At 40.7% G+C, this 21,213-nt stretch overlaps 1 protein-coding gene across 1 annotated transcript in view; it reads right to left on the bottom strand.

The window, feature by feature from the left end:
* The window catches only part of tafa4b (TAFA chemokine like family member 4b), a 134,003-nt gene extending 113,124 nt beyond the window's left edge, over window positions 1-20,879 (bottom strand). Inside the window, exon 1 of the mRNA XM_069937100.1 lies at window positions 20,765-20,879. Coding sequence (XP_069793201.1) covers window positions 20,765-20,879 — 115 coding nt within the window. The remainder of the gene's footprint in view (window positions 1-20,764) is intronic.
* Window positions 20,880-21,213: the final 334 nt, after the last annotated feature.

The raw sequence follows: 21,213 nt of genomic DNA, 5'->3' as shown, positions 1-21,213 counted from the left end.
GCAGATCTTGGATTTCAAATCTTGAAAGGTTGAGTGTGGAAGATTATTTTCCTGGGAATGTATGATTAAATAATTAAGCTGATACTAATGACAGTTTTTTCCTTTGTTGGGGAGCTCCAAGTTAAGGGAATTGCAGTGAAGTTAAATAATATCTTCCATAGGTGATGTCAAAAGCATTTTTCACATTAGGAGTACAAAATCTGGAACCTTTTCATTGAAAAATACAGAGTACTATGGAAGCTAGATCAACTTTGAAATGTTAAATCTGAATATAGGTAAGGCAAATCACATTGATGGTTATAAGACCCTGTTAAGTGAAAATATGGACAGATTAACTATGAAACTGACTTGTGGAGACATAGTCCTATCCTCCTGTGCATTGCTCCTCTGAGGCATCCACAAAACCACAACTGTCTGTTTGCAGGGCACCAGCAAAATGAACAGAATGTGCACCAGATTTCACTTACAGGTGGCTTCCTAAACATGGACGGTGGGACTCAAGGAAGAAAGAGGACTAGAGAGATCTTAGCATGCATGTCAAAGGATCACAGAATACAGCAGCATAAGGAGATCAGATGGTAAGAGGGCATCAGGTTAGTGATGATGGGTCAAAGGGCCTGTATCCAGGCTGAATGATTACATTGAACAGGACTTCTGCACAATTTTTACAGAAATCCCTCACAATTCCACATCTTCCGGTTCAGCTAACCAACTAAACATGATGTATGAGAAGAAAATTGGATGCAAGTCTGATTCAGCGCAGGAGAGAAGAGTTCAAAACTTCTGCATTCTTTTAGAAATAGTACCGATCCATAAAGTAAACTTGCCAGGAAGCACCTATGTCAAAACAACCTCCACCCCACCCATGCACCAAAAGACAGCCTCAAAGCTCAGAGAGGTGTTGATGTTCGAACACAACTTTGGTTTCTCCTTCAACCTAATGGACTGAGTTTGAAGTTTCCGACACCAATGTATGTCAAAAGCTAAGGCGAAGTTGCACCTTAAATGATGTGTATTTTTTTATATATGTAAATAGATTCTGCTGTTCTTCAGAAAGATCAGATTCAACTTAAATTCTAAATTATCAAAAACTCATCTATTGGATGTGGATCCCTTCTGATTGTCCATTTGCACGTCCAGTCTAAAATTATTCATACAGCTGCTTGAATTTTAAGTGTAAAAGTTAAAATCAGAACTTTCACAAAAGGACATTAATGACATTACAATAGGTTAATTTATCTAACAATCCCATTTTACAGAATTTAATGTAAACTTTGCAAAATACTGATTTAACAATTGCCAGTGTCCTTTCTTGCTTGTTGCCAGGCAACCCCATTTTAGCAACAGATCTATACCAAAGATTGAATTTTGTTTTAGTTTCTATCTGTTTCTAAGATGATAATTGTAGCAAGGCATGTACGATGACCTATTTTATCTTGCCAGTCCTTTGCAAATGGAGTCTCTTTTGTCTATAACTTCTTGTTTATCAGCCACCTCCAAATTCAATGTCACTGAGACCAAGAATAAAAGACCGTATGTTAGCAGTGTCAGACCATATTCCACTGCTGCCATGGAAACATTAATGGATGCTTTCCCAATTGTTGGATTAATTCAAGAATTCAATCTGTTTCATTTGTAGACAATACCTTTTGATTTCTTACATTCCATTAACTTCCTGTTGAAGTCACTTCAGAAGCAATAAAAAAAATCACCATGGTATCAGTGTGGAAATGGACTAATGGAAAAATAGGAATTCAACAAAGCAACAAGACCAGGATATTCATATGGATAAACCTATTTGTCTCCATCCTCTTTCGTCTCCTGGTTAATTAGTTCAAGATATTTCTTCTCTCTGTCTTTTTAGCTAATGCCTTCACCAAATCAGTTCTCCTGTAAATTGTGTCATTTACTCCTGAGCAACCTGCCATGCCTTCCATTTCTCATCAATCAAAGTGACATTATCACAGTTTAACACCATAAATTATTTAAATCATAAATGGTATGCAAATCTAACAGGTAACTCTGATTCTGAGCCAGTCAGCTGGACCAGGCTGATTCAAATATAAATCTTGTTTGAAAAGATAAGCTTTCTGTGGCTATCTCAAGCATGACAACCAATGATGCAATTTTTTTTCCCAGCTTGCTTTGACACAAACTGTGAAACAATACTCATAGCTAAAGGCACATTCTAATTTCAAAAATTATAAAACCTATCTCTGTTGATTTTGTTGGTCAATTTCAAGCTAGACCATATCTACAGACAATGGAAATCAGTCAACCTTTTTCAAAAATCAGTCCTTTGCAAATCAGTCCAGTGACCAGGAACCAACATAGATCTGATTTCTCACTTGAGAAATATTTATAATCTCTTCAGAAAACAAGTCTGATCTCCTTACAGGGATCTCCTCAATGGACAGTCAATTTGGATTTCTTTTCCACTTTTTTCCTTTCACTGATATCTACTCAATTACCCCAATCCAATCCCCTCTTCATATCATACCCAAAATCTTCTTCTTTCTTCTTCTTCTTTGGCTTGGCTTCGCGGACGAAGATTTATGGAGGGGGTAAATGTCCACATCAGCTGCAGGCTCGTTTGTGGCTGACAAGTCCGATGCGGGACAGGCAGACACAGTTGCAGCGGTTGCAGGGGAAAATTGGTTGGTTGGGGTTGGGTGTTGGGTTTTTCCTCCTTTGTCTTTTGTCAGTGAGGTGGGCTCTGCGGTCTTCTTCAAAGGAGGTTGCTGCCCGCCAAACTGTGAGGCGCCAAGATGTACGGTTTGAGGCGATATCAGCCCACTGGCGGTGGTCAATGTGGCAGGCACCAAGAGATTTCTTTAGGCAGTCCTTGTACCTCTTCTTTGGTGCACCTCTGTCACGGTGGCCAGTGGAGAGCTCACCATATAACACGATCTTGGGAAGGCGATGGTCCTCCATTCTGAAGACGTGACCCACCCAGCGCAGCTGGATCTTCAGCAGCGTGGACTCGATGCTGTCGGCCTCTGCCATCTCGAGTACTTCGATGTTAGGGATGAAGGCGCTCCAATGAATGTTGAGGATGGAGCGGAGACAACGCTGGTGGAAGCATTCTAGGAGCCGTAGGTGATGCCGGTAGAGGACCCACGATTCAGAGCCGAACAGGAGTGTGGGTATGACAACGGCTCTGTATACGCTTATCTTTATGAGGTTTTTCAGTTGGTTGTTTTTCCAGACTCTTTTGTGTAGTCTTCCAAAGGCGCTATTTGCCTTGGCGAGTCTGTTGTCTATTTCGTTGTCGATCCTTGCATCTGATGAAATGGTGCAGCCGAGATAGGTAAACTGGTTGACCGTTTTGAGTTTTGTGTGCCCGATGGAGATGTGGGGGGGATGGTAGTCATGGTGGGGAGCTGGGTGATGGAGGACCTCAGTTTTCTTCAGGCTGACTTCCAGGCCAAACATTTTGGCAGTTTCCGCAAAACAGGACGTCAAGCGCTGAAGAGCTGGCTCTGAATGGGCAACTAAAGCGGCATCGTCTGCAAAGAGTAGTTCACGGACAAGTTTCTCTCGTGTCTTGGTGTGAGCTTGCAGGTGCCTCAGATTGAAGAGACTGCCATCCGTGCGGTACCGGATGTAAACAGCGTCTTCATTGTTGAGGTCTTTCATGGCTTGGTTCAGCATCATGCTGAAGAAGATTGAAAAGAGGGTTGGTGCGAGAACACAGCCTTGCTTCACGCCACTGTTAATGGAGAAGGGTTCAGAGAGCTCATTGCTGTATCTGACCCGACCTTGTTGGTTTTCGTGCAGTTGGATAACCATGTTGAGGAACTTTGGGGGGCATCCGATGCGCTCTAGTATTTGCCAAAGCCCTTTCCTGCTCACGGTGTCAAAGGCTTTGGTGAGGTCAACAAAGGTGATGTAGAGTCCTTTGTTTTGTTCTCTGCACTTTTCTTGGAGCTGTCTGAGGGCAAAGACCATGTCAGTAGTTCCTCTGTTTGCGCGAAAGCCGCACTGTGATTCTGGGAGAATATTCTCGGCGACACTAGGTATTATTCTATTTAGGAGAATCCTAGCGAAGATTTTGCCTGCAATGGAGAGCAGCGTGATTCCCCTGTAGTTTGAGCAGCCTGATTTCTTGCCTTTGTTTTTGTACAGGGTGATGATGATGGCATCCCGAAGGTCCTGAGGCAGTTTTCCTTGGTTCCAACAAAGCTTGAAAAACTCATGCAGTTTGACATGCAGAGTTTTGCCGCCAGCCTTCCAGACCTCTGGGGGGATTCCATCCATACCTGCTGCTTTGCCACTTTTCAGTTGTTCAATTGCCTTATATGTCTCATCCTGGGTGAGGACCTCATCCAGCTCTAGCCTTAGGGGCTGTTGAGGGAGCTGGAGCAGGGCGGAATCTTGGACTGAGCGGCTGGCACTGAAAAGAGATTGGAAGTGTTCTGACCATCGGTTGAGGATGGAGATCTTGTCGCTGAGGAGGACTTTGCCGTCTGAGCTGCGCAGCGGGCTTTGGACTTGGGGTGAGGGGCCGTACACAGCCTTTAGAGCCTCGTAGAAACCCCTGAAGTCGCCAATGTCCGCGAGGCTAGTCCACCACTCATTTTGGATCTCCCGGAGTTTGCGCTGAAGATGGCTGCATGCGCGACGGAAGGCTTGTTTCTTCTCTGGACAGGACGGCTTTGTAAAGCACATGGTTACAAAACATCAGAAGTTTGTATGAATATTAATGGCATCAGGAATGAGCCAAATTTTATTTCCCATGTGACATCATACTTCTTAATCATCATGACTGGAATCTTTGCTGAGGCTAACCGCAGACCAATTGCTATAGCCCGGTTGATTTTAGATGATTAAACAAGGATCAGGATTAACCATATGATTAATCATCAGGGTCTTCACAGATTTCTATCAAACAAGACAGTAACTTCATCAACTGATTCAAGGTATGCACTAAAGAGTTGTGCACTTTTTAACATGAAGGGAAAGTTTTTAAAACTGAAATATGAATTCAGAGACAGATCCTGATGAGTTACAGATGAAACACCTTTGTGGTGAGGTCCCTACTGGAACTGTGAGATGCAGAACACAGCAGACACTAGAAATATGACCAATTCCAACACAAACAGGAAAGGCTGGTTATCTGAGTTGTTCAATTCATTATTGAGTCCAAAGAGCTGAAATAGGCCTCAGTGGAAGGTGAGACGCTGTTGCTCGAGCTTTCATTCTGATTCACTTTAACAGTGGGAAGCAAAGATAAAGAGGTTTTAATGGAAATGATGGAGAATTAAACAGATGACTGTCTCTTTCATTGGTTGGGAAATCAATGAAAAAGCAGGACATCAAAAGAAAATAACCTTAGGCTTCTTCCAGGTGTCACATATTTGCAAGAGCAGAAATAGGAGAATATAGGAGATGATTGCATGGTTAGAGAGACGGTGTAGGAAGGAGGGATTTACATTCTCAGGTATTGGGTCTGGTTCTATGGAGGATAGGGCCTGTACAGTTTCAAGTAAGGTCGGACCTGTACAAGCTCTAAGGATTACACCCAGACAGAACAGGACTGATCATTTTCCAGAGGCATTCGATTATGCAACTGGGGAGGGGGAGGGAGGGGGGGAGTGGTCATCAAACAAGTATGGTAGAGCAGGTTCCTGAGTAGGGAGAAAGAAGGGAATAATCAAGATTAGAAATGAAAGACTCAAAAATAGGAAACAAAAGAAAAAGGCAGAAGAAAGAAGGGAGAAATGCAAAGCCACAGCAGATCTATCAGATGGGGGCTGATGTCAGGAAGTGTGAGACAATTTAGGAGTAAACGACGTAGAAGCAATTTGACTCAAGGTAAAAAAAAAGCAAGGAAAAGAGGATAGTGAGAGCCGTGGTCCACAAGTCCCCAATCAATAACCACAATGTATGAAAGAATTCTAATCAAGAAATAATGGAGGCATGTAAAAGAGTAGTCATACATCCTGGGTGACGTTGATCATCATGGACATTGTGTTAAATAATTGGGAAAAGGTAGCCATCAGAATGAATTCATAGGAAGAGTATCCTGCAGCAATACATTATGCAATTAACCAGGGAATTAGTTACTTTGGATCTGATAACCTCAAAATAAATATTCCCCAAGAAGTAGCGATTATAACATTGTCGAAATTAGTATTCAATTTGAGCAATGAGAACTTCAGTGTGGATCTGTGTTAAATGTTATTAAGGAGAATCACAAAGGAATGAAAAGGAAATTGGCTATTCTGGGCAAATAGATTAGCAGATAATTTAAAGTGACAGATACTTGACAAGGATAATGAGTTTATTGTCATATACATTGTAAAATGTACATATGCACTGAAACTCTTTCTTGCTGCAGTCGAACAGCCACTTCATAAAGAAAAAAAATCTACAATAGTATATCTTAACATTAAATCAGTACAAAAATGGACTGCTAATAAATAATCAGTTACCTTAGTAAAACAAAATAAAAAGTGGACAATAATGCGGACAGGCCTTTTAGTGGTGTCAGAACAAATGGAAATTCAAAAGACTGATAGAGGTTGGAAAGAAACTGTTCTTTACACTAGAAGAGCTAATCTTCAGCCTTCTATACCTTCTTCCTGAAGGTAGCAGTGAGAAGAGGTTGTGACCGGGGTGAGGGAGTCATTTATGATGCTCAAGTCACCTTTATTTATTTTTCATACCATGCTCGCATGGTAAAGACAAGATAGCTTATTTATATAACTATAAGTTAGAAGAGAAGTTAAACACATTGAAATATTAAAATATTAAGATGTATACAGTAAAAGTCCACTGTACACTATAGGCAAATTCAGAAGCCCGATGGCTTGGGGATTTTTAAAAAAATGCTACTCAATCCGAACCCAAGGACCTAAGTGCTACAGTACCTCCTACCAAATGGCAGGAGGGAGAACAATTTCCATGATGAGCGTGTGGAGTCCTTCACAATGTTTATTGCCTTTCACCTACATCGAGTGTTGTAGATGTCTTTCATGGTAGGAAGAGAATCCCCAATGATCTTTTTTGCTGACTTCACTATCCTCTGCAGGGCCTGTGGTCCGAGCTGGTACAGCTTCCATACCAGGCAGTGATGCAATGGCACAAGATGCTCTCAATACATCCTCTGTAGAATGTGGTGAGGAAGGAGGGTGAGAGATTAACTTTTCTCAGCCTTCACAGGAAGTAGAGGCGCTGCTGGGCTTTCTTGGCTATGGAGCTGGTATTAAGGGACCTTCCTAGCTGCCTTCCTGAGGCAGCACACCTTACATGGATGTTTTCAATGGGTCAGAGCTTTTGATGTATCTGGCTATGTTTGCCACCTTCTGCATTCCTGAGCACTTGAATTACAAAACCATGCAGTATCCTTTCTACAGAGCACCTATAGAAGTTTGATAGGGTATTCAACAGAATGCCACACCTCATGGACTTTGCAGAAAGCATAGTTGTTAGTGTGCCTTCTTCACAGTTGCCTCACTGTGCTGAATTTAACATCTCACAATATAACCAATCTCTAACAATATTTACACAAACTTTGTACGTATATATACACATAGTGATTTTTTCCATTTTCTCCCCAACCCCCCTCCCCCCCAACCAATAACTATAGAGAGAAGAGACAACAGAACAGAAGGAAAAGAGAAAATTTAAAAAAAAACAAGAAGAGGAAGCATGTCATTTAAATATTGTGTGATTCACTTTTTCCTTAAGTATACTATTTCTCGTGAAGAGCTGGAGGCCCGAGGTTGCGGTTACCAATAAATTTTATATATGGTCCCAAATTTGTTTATATGGTGCTTAATTGTCTCTTAAGTTAGAAGTAATTCTATCTAATGGAATACATTTGTTCATTTCTGTGAGCCACCGCTGAATTTACTGGGGTGTTTCCATTTTCCAAGTTATCATTAGGACGCCCAAAACCTGAAAGTACTTACCCTCTCCATCTCCATCCCATCCATGCGGACAGGTGTGTGGTCCCTTAGCCTCCCCTTCCTAAAATCAACACTAATCTCCTTGGTCTTTATGAAGTTGAGAGCAAGATTGTTGTTCTGGCACCACCCAACCAGGTAATCAATCTCTGTCCTGTATTCTGACTCATTTTCAGTTAGGCAGCCAACAACTTTATTCTGTCACTCCTAATGTTATCCCTGCCAAGATGAAGCATTTCATTTCAAGGGACTCAGCTTGCCTAGACCTTCATATAGTTTCAGACAGAAGTTCATTCTGGGACTTTCCAGCGATATTGAACTAATTTCATTTTAGTTCAAAATGGCTTTGGCCTCATCCAAAATCACTCCAATTCTTTGCTTCAGATCAAGAATCTGAAAAAGATCTTTGGATATACAAAGGGGAACTTTTCTCATTTAAATCATCTAACAGGTGTTCAACAATGCAGGCAAGTTTAGTATAATGCTCATCAGTGCTCAGAATTACTTGGGACTTCCACAATGATTTAAAATTCTTGGTCTTTGGTGAGTAAGTGCCACTTGATAACTCTGATAATAACACCATCCTTCACTGTGCTCATGATTGAGCACAGATTGATCGGGCCAGATTAAATTTATCCTGCTTTTTGAGTAGAATATACATGCCGATATTGCTGACGATTCCACGGTAATGGGTTGTATAAAGAAAGGAGATGAGTCGGCATACAGGAGGGAGATTGATAATTTGGCTGAATGGTGCACCAACAACAACCTTGCATTCAATGTCACCAAACCCAAGGAGCTGATTGTTGACTTCAGGAAGGGAAAAAACAGTGTATAATCAGTGATCTTTTGGGGATCAGAGGTAGAGAGGGTGAGCAAATTTAAGTTCATGGGAGTCACTATCTCAAAGGATTGTTCCTGGACCCAAAACACTAATGGCATCATGAAGAAAGCACATCAGCACCTCCTCTTCCTCGGGAGTTTGCAGAGGTTTTATATGACATCGGAAACACTAGCAAATTTCTATAGATGTGTAGTGGAAGGTGTGCTGATCAGCTACATCATGGTCTGGTATGTGAACCAATACCCCTGAGAGTAAAGCCCTGCAAAAGGTGATGGACACAGCCTAGGACATCATAGGCAAAATCCTCCCAACTTAGAGAACATCTGCATGGAATGCTGCTGTCGGAGAGCAGCAGCAATCATCAAGTATGCACATACCAAGCAAATGCTCAGATCTTGCTGCTACCATCAAAAAAAGAGGTATCAGTGCCACAAGACTCATACCACCAGGTTCAGGAACAACCGCTACCCCTCCACCATCAGACTTCCTCAACGACAAACTCAATCAGGACTTTTCCTTTTATACTTAATTGTTTTTATCCCCTATGTATTGCACAGTGGGTTTACATTTCTTTATTGTACATTATGTACAGTTTTTTTTTATTTTTGCATGACCAATTAGTGGTAATTCTGCCTTGTCCAAAGGAAGAAGAATCTCAGGGTTGCAAGTGATGTCATGTATGTACTCTGACAATAAATCTGAATCTGTTTGCCTTCTCAGGCAGTTATCAAGGCAATGGTTTTAGTCAACATTGCTATTTCTGGAGCACAGCACTACAGCTGAGGTGTGGTCAGAGATCCATCCAATGTGCATAGCCTCTCATTGATAGCATGTAACGCCAGTGACTGTAGGGAAAGACTGATGAATTACTCACTGCATATCCAGGAGAAGATGGATGTAAATACTTCAGAAAATCATTTAGCATTCGCCTATTTGAGGAAGAGATGTTCATGGAGCTTTTACCTCCCACTTGCTGTTTAATTAATCACTACTATTCATTGATAATGGTACAGAAATGCAGAGCTATAACCTGATGTGGAGATCTTGAAGTTGTTCAACTACATCCTTTGAATGCTACTCCTGCAACTTAGCACATATGTAGTCCTGAGTTAGAGCTTCGCCAGGTTGACAGCTCATTTCAAGGAAATCTGATGCTGCTTTCAGAGTACTCTCCAATGCTCCTCATTGCACAGGGTTGGTCTCCAGACATGATGGTAACGTAGAATGAGAGATATGCTGGCTTATCAGGTTTCAGGTACTATGGGAATTCCATTCTGCTATTGCCCATCATTCTCGATCTATTCTGAATTTATTCTATTTTAGTGCGATGGTCAAGGCCCACAACTTGAATGTTTGCCTTGGTTGTGCGCCGGTGTATCCACATTTATACATTATCATCTGCCACCGTTAGCTTGACAAAGATGAGGTCAATTAAGTCTTACCAATTCGGCCAGTTGTAGTACCATGAAAATATATCTGGTAGTGGTCATTAAAGTGCTTGAGAACAAAGCTCATAATGATAGATCTGTGCTGAATGCAAGACTTTTAATTAAACCAATGTATTGAATTGTCATTACTTACACTTTGAATGATTTCCCTGGATCCAACAAATGAAAAAAACAAACCATAATTCACCAACATTTTCAGCTATCCCAGGCAAATATGTTAAAAATACATATGGTACTTCTATTATTTATCTTCAATTACTTTCTCTTTTTGAATTTACACTCCTCAACTAATAAATAGAGGTGAACTCAGGGGCATTCACTTAAAACTCACTTGTATCATCAGAAGGCAGAGATCAGTGCACTGGCCACCGTGACAGAGGTGCACCAAAGAAAAGGTACAAGGACTGCCTAAAGAAATCTCTTGGTGCCTGCCACATTGACCACCGCCAGTGGGCTGATATCGCCTCAAACCGTGCATCTTGGCGCCTCACAGTTTGGCGGGCAGCAACCTCCTTTGAAGAAGACCGCAGAGCCCACCTCACTGACAAAAGGCAAAGGAGGAAAAACCCAACACCCAACCCCAACCAACCAATTTTCCACTGCAGCCGCTGCAACCGTGTCTGCCTGTCCCGCATTGGACTTGTCAGCCACAAACGAGCCTGCAGCTGACGTGGACTTTTACCCCCTCCATAAATCTTCGTCCGCGAAGCCAAGCCAAAGAAGGAGAAGCAGTATCAATGACATGAAAACACCAGTTAAGCATTAAATAATTTTCTGAGGCACCAATGTAATTTATCAGCTTGTGTCCATAAAAGTAATTTTTTTTTTGCTCTCCATTTCAACAGAGGTAGTACAGACCTGTTTGGGAGCGATGTCCATTAGACAGCTACACTTGAGAGTAAAATGAACAGCAACTGCCAGTTTCCCTGCATTAACAGGACTCAAATGGAGCTCTTGCAAAAGGTCACAATGCCAATATGGAAGAAAAAGAGAATTTCAGCTAATTTCAGTACAGAGGAGAATGATAATATGTGACTGCACCAGTGGAGAAATGAAGATCAGTTGTTCAGTACTCATGTCATTCTAAAGGAAGATGTTACAGCATATAAGATTCACTTCAGCTAATTCCCCATCTAATCCATCATACCAACTCTATGGATATATATTTTGAATATTAAAGATATACGATTATGCTGGAAATTAAAGTATACAGGTTTCTTCCACTTTTTATATATATATATTATATACGTTCAAGCAGTAATCCTGTCTTCTACAGTCTTCTTTACTCCAGCTATGAAAAACTCCATGTATAAAATTGATTGATATTTGTAATCCCGTGTCTTTTACATCTCTTTCACTATGCAGAATGGCAAGTTCTGAGCAAAGCTCAGAGTTATGGCCTCACTGGAATTCCATCCATTGACAGCACTGAACTGATATAAATCTCAAGTCCAAATTTCACGCATCTTCACAAATCTCCACAGCACAAAAACGGACACTTCAGTCCAACTCATCCATATCAACCAATGAGCCCACCTCTGCTTGTTCCATTTGCCTGTGTTTGGCCCATTTCCCTCTCAAAATTTCCTATCTACATTATCTGCCTAAATGTAATTGCACCTGCCTCTTTCCACTTCCACAGGCAGGTCGCTCCATATATCCATCACCCTCCATGTGGAAAAATTAGCCCTCAGGTCCCCTTTAAATTATTCCCTTCTTACCTTAAGCTCAGATCAGATACTATTTATTTTCATGGAATAGAAAACAAATGTAATATTACATGAAATTGCCTTTAGGCAGACAGAGATTCGCCATTAGCATTGCCTGGCACCCTTTACAGTCAGAGAAAGAGAAGCAAAAGAGTTGTCCCAAGGTCACTGAGTGTCTGTGGATTTACCTCAAGTGCTTCCTCAGCCCCACAAGGCTCCAGTTCAGTTCAAACCATCGGCAACCCAAGTCCAGATCCAAACCTCCAATGTGATGAGGAAGCCTTTAGTGCCAAGGGCACTTCAGGGGCCCTCTTTGCCCTCTCAAATCCTGTTTCAAATACGTTGTTCTCATGAGTCAGTCTCTAACATGGTGTGGGTCCTTTGACCTCAAGTTGCCAGCAGCCCACAGCCAGTGTGGGTTCCTCATTGGCAAGTCACCAACTGTTCACCACCTTTGTGTGTCCTTCAGCTGCAGGGCCCTTCGCTGGTCCGCCACTATGGTCACCATCCTTGGGGTCATCTCCTGTGCTTCTCCTTCTCCACAGGGGGTGTACTCCCCATTAATGTCCGCTGCACCAGTCTTCTGCTCCCCCAGAATCCTCAATTCTTCAAGGTCACAATCAAACACAGACGCCACCATCTTGAGCCCCAGACCCTGTGGTCGCAGGATTTTAATTAAAATACCATTGCCTCCTTTAACAGGTCATTTAAAGCCTGTACAGAGATGTTGGCAGGAGGACTGGATGGAGGACCCCACGGAGAACGCCGTGTCTCCACTCCCCGCTCTCCCCAGGTCACTTTTTTATGATCTCTAATTTTAGACTCTTCTATACCTGTCATTGTTTCCTGGTCTCCTATGCTCCAGGGAAAAAAGCCCAGCCTGTCCATTGTCACATCCTTGTGAATCTTTACGACATGCTCTCTTGCCTAGACACCACCTTCCTATAGTATGGTGACCAGAGCAATATTCCAGGTTATGGTAACACTAATGCCTTGCACAGCTGAACCATGCCATTTCAACTCAGTATTCAGTGACCCAACTGGTCACCTGCAAGCTAAATACCTTTATCATCACCCTGTCTACCTGAGTCACCATTTTCAGGGAACTAAATACTTATACCCCTAGGTCTCTCTGTTATAATACTTCCCAGGTCCCTGCCATTCACTGTGTAAGTCTTCCCCAGGTTTAACATCTCAAAGTGCATCACTACACACTTGTTTGAGTTTCTCTCAATTTCAATATTAAGCAGCCTCCTTCATTGAGCACCACACTACTATATTGGTATTATTCACACACTTACTAATCATGCCAACCAAATCATTCATCTGCATGACAAACAACAGATGACTCAGCACCTCTCACTGCAGCACACCACTGGGCTCAAATTTGAAAACCACCCCTCCACAGCCATCCTCTGACCCCACAACCAATCCAATTTTGTATCCATTTCCCTACATCACTATGTGATCTCACCTTCCAGACCAGGCTACCACCCAGAGCTTTATCAAAAAAGCCTTGTTCCAGTCCACGTAGATAATGCCCATCACCTTGCTCTCATCAATCCTTCTCATGAGTCACCTCTTAAAAACAAAATCAAATACGTGAGTCATCACACATACAAAGCCATGCTCTCAGTCCTTATAGATGGACCCTTTCCCCACCACCTTCTCTCAGAATCCTCTCCAGTAAATTTCCCACTGCTTATGTCGGATTCACTGACCTATAGTTAATGCACGTTAACTACCTATCAGTCTTCCAGTACCTCACCTATGTCTAACAAAGATTTGCTGGATCCCAATTGCCTGTTCCTGACATCTGCCTCCTCCTTTTCTCCTGACCAAAGTCTAAATAGACTCTTCTCAACCAGGATTCTCTAATCTTGCTCACCTTGCCCTTCACTGCAACAGAAACAAGCTAGACCTGAACTCTCCCTTTCTCACTTTTGAAACCTCCCATTAGCTGGATGTTCTTTCACCTGCGAATAGTCTCTCCCAATTAATCTCTGCCTCATACCAGCAAAATATGCCTTGGCCCAATTTAGAACTTTAACTTGTGGACCAGTCATAACTTTTTCTATGACTATTTTAAAACTAATAAAAGTTAAGGTCACTCCCCCACTGTCACAAAGTTCTCCTCTGCTAACACATCAGTGATTTGCCTGGCCTCATTTCCTAAGAGGACTTTGAGCATTGTCTCCTTTCTAGCAAAGCTTGAGTAAATTTTCCTGAGAATGCTTAATAAATTCTTCGCCATCTAATCCCTTAGAAAGTGTAGGTAGCTTCAAGTTCTTAGAAATAAGCATTCTCCAATCATCTGAATTGGGACACGCAGATTGATACAACAGTCAAAAAGCGCATGGGGAATAAGGAAGTTTGGCATGTTCCCCACGTCCTACAACAACTTATATCTTTGTAAAGCATGTGTTCTGGGTGTGGCATAGGAGCTGCTCTGCTGAAAATCAGAAGGGAGTTAATGCAAACTTCCCTGTTCCCCATCTCCAGCTGCAAAGGGAAGGCAACCAACATAATGAAGAACCCGTCACACCCTAGACGTATTTTCTTCTCCCTCGTCCCATCGGGGTGAAAGCCCAAAAGTGTGAAAGCGTGCGCCGACAGGCTTAAAGACAGCTTCTTCCCTGCAACCCTCAAGCTCCTGAATGAACTCACAATAGTGCTAACATGCTGCTCTTGCTTGGAACCAACTGACTGTGTACCCTATAAATTGTGATCTTTCCATGACTGTATGAATGTTAGAGATAACCTGTTACTACTTGAAGAAGTACTAGGTATAATGTAACAAATAAACTTAAATGAAAACTTTTAGGGAAAGTTAAAACCGCCAACTATTATAATCCCATTATTCTAACAACTATCTGTGATTTCCCTATAGATTTACTCATCTAATTCCCTTGACTATTGGAGCTATGCGTACAAATGCATTAACATGATTACCCCCTTCTTATTCTTAAATTCTACCCACTTAACCTCACTGGATAATTCCCCCTGGATTATGTTCTCTAAGTGCTGCCATGATGTTCCCCCTAATCAATACATCTCCCTCCTCTCTGACACGTCTGCAGCATCTGTACTCTAGGACTTCGAGCTGTCAAGCCAATCCATCTCTCAACCATGTTTCAGTAATAGCTATAATAGTATAATTCTACCTGCCTCTCCATGAGCTGAATGTATTAACTTTTCCTGTCAGGCTTGGTGCATTGTTAGGTGGCTTTCCAATCTGTGCATGTAAAAAAGCAAAGTGAAAATGATGCACCACATATCAAGGTCAATTCAATCAGATTCTATACACTACTAGTTTCTAATAATATATTGGCCTATAACTCTTGCTGAATTATCTTACAGTTACCACAGAAAGAATTCATTTAGTCAGGCAAGTTTATGCCAGTGTCTGGGAAAACATCCATTATCCCATTCCCCCTCCAGCTATTACCCTGTACCCTACAACTTACCCCATCAACTCCCCTTTGGTTCTTTTTGCTTTTAACCAATAGTAAGAGGTAATTTACAGGGGAAAATTTGCATACCAGAATGTAGGAGAAAACCAAGGCAATTAGCAGAAACCCACATAGTCACAGAAGGACATGCAAACTCCACACAGTCTGGGTGTCCAGGCAATGAGGGAGCAGAACTTCCCATTGTGGATTGATGTACAGCAGCCATTGTAAATGGTGGAGGGGGGGGGGTCACTTAGCACCCCCACCCCTCCCAGAGGTCACAGCACATTTAAAGAAGGCCACAGACTGAAAATCATTTTTAAAAATTGTTTTTCATGTAATTAGTAGGAGAGAAGTACAAAAGAGGCCAACTAAACTTGACTGCTACACAAGGAAAGGGGTCTTTAAACTTTGAGCAGAGTTCTGAGAAGGCCATAGCCTTAAAAAAAAGACCGAAAATGGCTACTCCAGAAGGCAACGATTTATCCAATACATGGTAGTATAATTTATTCAGGACGCACTACTCTGGGGATTGAGCTTTACTCTCATAGGGTGTCATGGAACTACCTGGTTCAAATATGTGCAACCCCTGAAAATGCTGAAAGAGAGAGGTGAAGCGCTGTCACCTTGAATCGGTTAGCGTGCAATTAGGGTGCATTGAAATTCCAAATGAGTACCATGTCTCACCCTGAAGGGAACCCTGTGTGAATATTAGTTCTCCTGCACACTTTACCAACCTCAGTTTAAGTTTTGCAATGTAATGAGAATGGTTCCCAGTCAATAATTTACCCACTGCAGCTCTGTGCAATCAGCAGAATTAGAACTCCTCTTGCCTGAACCCAGTGCAACCCACACAAACAAATCCAATGCAAGAACTGTTTGATTATGTAGGGGCTTCTCTTCACCAGTACCCATTTGACATTGCAATTTACAAGAAGGCCAAGTCTGCCCTCATTTAGATGTAATTGCAACGAGTTCAGTGTTTGTGATCTTCAGGATTAGTTTTGAAGGAAATTAATTCATGGTCTTTGTAAGATTACAAATTCAATACCTGGAAGAATAGCTACCAGAATTTCAATTATAGAGTAAAGAAAAATGGCCAGCATTATTAATCACATTGCACTCAGTTGACTACTATATGATGCTTTTATTTAAACAGTAAGCATTTATGTCACATCAGGATACCTGTTCTAAAAGATCTGCTGAGCCTGACAATATGACAGAGCAGAATTAATGCATGTTAAGTCAAGGTAACAAGATCAGTGAAGCAAACTTAATTAATGGCAATGACTGATGTTCCTTCAGCTTCCTTCTGAACTTTGTATGCAAGGGAGAGGGCTGTATCCTCTGCCAGTGCCAGTCTTGGACTACCATACAGGGTGCAGCATTAAATACCTAATTCGCCACTGTCTAACATCCCAGATATTACCTTATGTTCACACTTCCCCTGTGCTACTGCCCAGATTGAAACTCACCATATGGCCAACAATTACCTGGCACAGAGCACGGTAAAACCAGTTTAATCTCCCTAACAAAGAAGAAAAAGCAATCTTAGAGTTAACAACTGTTTTCTAACGCTGAGATTATTTTTTAAGGGAGCTTTAACATTGATTTTAAAAAAAATAAAATAAATTCCAAAATAACAATTGAGAAAGTAACATCACTCTGAAATTTGCAAAGAGCTAAGGAAAAAGATATGGCAAATTAAATCCTTCATTTTCCTCAATATTTTCGTTGAAAGACCTTGAAAATCATTATCTAGCCACAGAGTTCTGGATCAGAATAACCCTTTTTAACATGCCTAATTCTGTGTGCCACATTGTTTGCTACAAACAAGTTCTATACATGATGAATTTTCTTTCACAATCCAGCCAGCAGGGTAATGGTTTGGATATTATCCTCCAAGGGAAGAAATAAATTCAAGACCATGTCAAGCAACCTAACAAACAGTCCCAGAGAGGCCCAAACAGTGGCTCTGATTAGGATGCTGGTCCATCCTCACAAGCAGCTGGAACGGTCAAAAATGGGCCAGGCATAAATAAAGAGGGAAGGACTTCGTAATTAGACATCCTTAAGCAAAATGTTCATTGGTATTTTCAGAAGTGTCTACAGCAGCAAAATAAATGCTGGTGATCAGTGCTGCTGCTAAATATTTTTAATCTTACAGTGCCCTCTCCTGGATCATTTGACTTACTGCAAATTCAATTTTTCCAACTGCATTTCCAACAAGCAACTGCCTAAATTTAGAAGTGAATTCAAAAGGCTAAGGGCACCCAACAGTGATGAGAACGGATAGGATTATTTGAAGGAGCATTTTAAACTCTTGCATGGATTATTATAAGGTCATAACAGTAAGGATAAATTGAGGCTATTTTATGAAAGTTGATTAACTATTACTTTTTTTGACATCTCGTGCAAAGAGAAATCAATTAATGATGATAAGTATCAGTTCGGCATTGCCAGTTATGGATAAACTATTTTTTGCCCTTTCGTTTCTTAACTGAGAAGTTACAGATCTGATTTTATATCGCGTACTGTTCTATGCCGATCTTTTCAATTGGCAGAAACAGAAAGAACAATTCTAATAAAAATTCTGAAGAAAGAATGTAAGTGTGGTTATACGTCCCGTGTTCTGATTTCCATACAACAATTTTAAGAAGAATTTTATGGTATTAGCTACAACTGAGAAGAGATGTGGGCCAAACCTTGGTTTGTCGAAGAGATTTGTAACTCAGAGACGCATCCCATTAGATCAGCAAAGCTACTTTTATGCATTGCAGTTCGTTCCTTTGAAGGAATTTGATTGACTATGGAGTTTGGTTGCCTCTATTCAATCACAAAATGGGCAAGTTCTGCACAGAAATAGATGTTTTGTGAGTATGAACTCCTTGCAAATTTTTTAAAAAAGAGAAGGGTTTCCACTTCAAAACTAATTGTGGACAGCCAAGCTTCCTGTGTTCAAGCCCAGGTTCCTTCTATCCTCTTTCACCAATTTTAGAATTGCATAGTCACAGCAGAGATGTTTTTCCTGTTAAGATTATTTGCTAAACATGCGATGGAAAAGAAGTCCTTGCAAAGAAAAAAATCCTGAGTGGGCAATAACATTTGGTGAATACTCAATTGCAGTAACTCATTACCAAATTAAAACTTGAGGTAAATTTGTCAAGAACTGAGAGCTTGATGAAGCCTCATCTAACAAAGAGAAAATTTGACGTTTCAATAATGTGCCTTCATCAGATCATCCACAATTCAATTGTTAAGAAATGACAAATGCAATTAATGAATTTTCCTACTTCAATTTATAGCATTAGTCAGTCGTCTAACAAATTTTAAAAATCAGACATTTAACCAAAGAATCTAAATAAAGTTATCATCCTCCTTCAAACACACAGACAAGGTGCTATTGAAAATGATATCTCATGGTTTGCTTATGGGAGGTCACTGAGGATATTGTGTCTTCCCTACCAACAAATTTGAAAGAGCAGATACACATCACTATCACAAATTCAGGATTCAGCCTGGCCTTTGGTCTCAGAATTTCATGGGATTTTAGTTCCATGTTGGAGTGAGAAGACAGGTACTGAGGTGCTCACTAACTCCACAGGGTAGTTAGAAAGTTGGTGGGCTAGCATATTCTTGATAGTAAAGATGGGGTTCCTCAATATTGTAATCACAAACTTATGATTTGAAAGTCCTGACGTACATTAATCACTCAATAGCTGTCAAAGGGAATGAGTTCCCAAGACATGACAGCAGGATGACATTCCTGTCTGTCCCTGGGAGGGATCGAGCACAAAGTTTCTCATATTCCAGGCCCCAAACTTCATTGGGTGAAGTGAAGTTGTCTGTACATGGTTGCCTTTCACATGAGGTAGTAGTTGCACACACTTTCACCAAGCAAAATTGCGATCCAGTGACAAGAGGGACCAAGATAATCAAGTTCTGCTGCTTGTGTACTACCTTCGCCAACAACTTCTGAAGGGCATCTATGGACAGCCAATTTTGGTCTCGCCAGAATAAATGAATATATTTTTTTAAATGTTTGTGCTTATTTTTTTGCTAGAGTAATCCATAAGTAATCATATTGAGCTGTTCTCTCAAAAATCCTGTGCCTTCCTCTTCAATAAATATTTATTCATTCTTTCCTTTAAATAAGCAGTGATCTCTTTCTCAACTACTCTCTGATGAGTCATGCCACATTTCACAACCCTCTTCAAAGACAATATATCTATCAATCTGTCTTCTAACTCTCTGGGGTTTTCCATGAATTACCCACCAAAGAAACTTACTTGTTTTAATCATTTATATTTTTAGAAAACCTAATTAAATCTACAATTATTCTTTGCTACTGCATTGCTAATTTTCTAGCATTTTATGTTTCTTCTCACTTCTGAAGAATACTCTTCTTTTCAGGGCAATGGGGCTCACGTAGTTTCTGATCTCCTTTTAATGATTCATTGCATATATAGAGAACATAAAACAAAAGAGAAATCACATTGAGATCCATATTAGCACATCACATGCTCTCCTGTGCTGGGCAGTGTGGGTTTATACCAATGTGCAACACTGTCTGAAATTTCTACCTCTTAGAACCAGTTTGTGGTTTCTGGTTTCTTTCCAAAAGAGAGGGAAACCTATCACGTTATGGTGGTCAGTTACAGAGGGCATAGACTGGAAATAGCTTGTTCATCCACCAGATTGAACATCAATGGACACAGCATTTCTGTGTTTTTACTTATATCAATGGGATCATAATAAGGGGGGAAACACAAATTCAGTCAGAAAACTTCAGAAGAGAAAGGAATATCAAAAGATGATAATAAATTACCATTATTTTTATTGACTTCACCATTTTGTTTAATTAATTCATGTCTCTGTTTATGAAAATCACACTACTTTGAAACCAAGATGGCAATAGAAATCGAGTAGCCAAAATGTTGATGGTTGTTGAATATGGAAAGTTGGATCCCGAGGAACAATAGGTTATTTATTTTTGAGACTGAACACAACTTTTCTCTTTACTGGTATTCTACACACAGCTTTGAATGCTGAACTTGCTGACAATTAATTAATTAATTAATTTGCACCTCCATCTTCTTTCAGCTTCATAATCCCATTTCTAATGGCTTGATCTGGGCATCTTGATCCAAAAAAAAATATTCTTAACAGCACAACATTCAATTTTTACATAATTTTTACAAGTTGAAAGTATAAAACTTAGAAGTCAATATGACCAGGAGTAGCAGATTAATTACTTTCACTCAAAAGATAAAATCTATAATGGCAACAAATACACAGGATATGTAATGAAGGATAAGAGTTTTCTCAGAAATCTGATAACTCACAATCACATGAAGCTCAGTCTGTCTCCAGTGATGGATCCTGCAGAACTCCTTACCTGAGTGACCCCGGGGGTGGTGACTTGAGGCTGTCAGTGACCTACAGCAAAGCATTAATGCAGAGACCAGCAAGAGCCAGTGAGTGAGGAGCATTGATCTTGCACAGAATCTCATCCTAATAAAGAGAGACACAAGCAGAAAAGAACAAGTTGTGACTATCTGGGAACTGAGAAACAGTGTTTGATTTATCAATATTCACTTCTAAGTCTCAGTCATGGACTGTGGGATACCTATGGATTCTTGCACCAATGTTATCAATGTTATCAATTTTTTTAAAAAATGAAACATATTGTGTTGTTTGGAGGAAACATATTCTTTATAATATACAAGGAGGATGTTTCAGCCAATCAAGTCTGACTATCTCAATGATTATTCACTGTTATTTTCCCCATAATCTATCTTCTCTGCATGTTCATTGACTACTCACCTATATACAAAGGATGACCTA

Source organism: Narcine bancroftii, chromosome 5 (assembly GCF_036971445.1).
Source record: "Narcine bancroftii isolate sNarBan1 chromosome 5, sNarBan1.hap1, whole genome shotgun sequence".
Lineage (NCBI taxonomy): Eukaryota > Metazoa > Chordata > Chondrichthyes > Torpediniformes > Narcinidae > Narcine > Narcine bancroftii.
The sequence above is the reverse complement of the archived record's forward strand: the minus strand, read 5'-3'. Positions and strand labels throughout refer to the sequence as shown.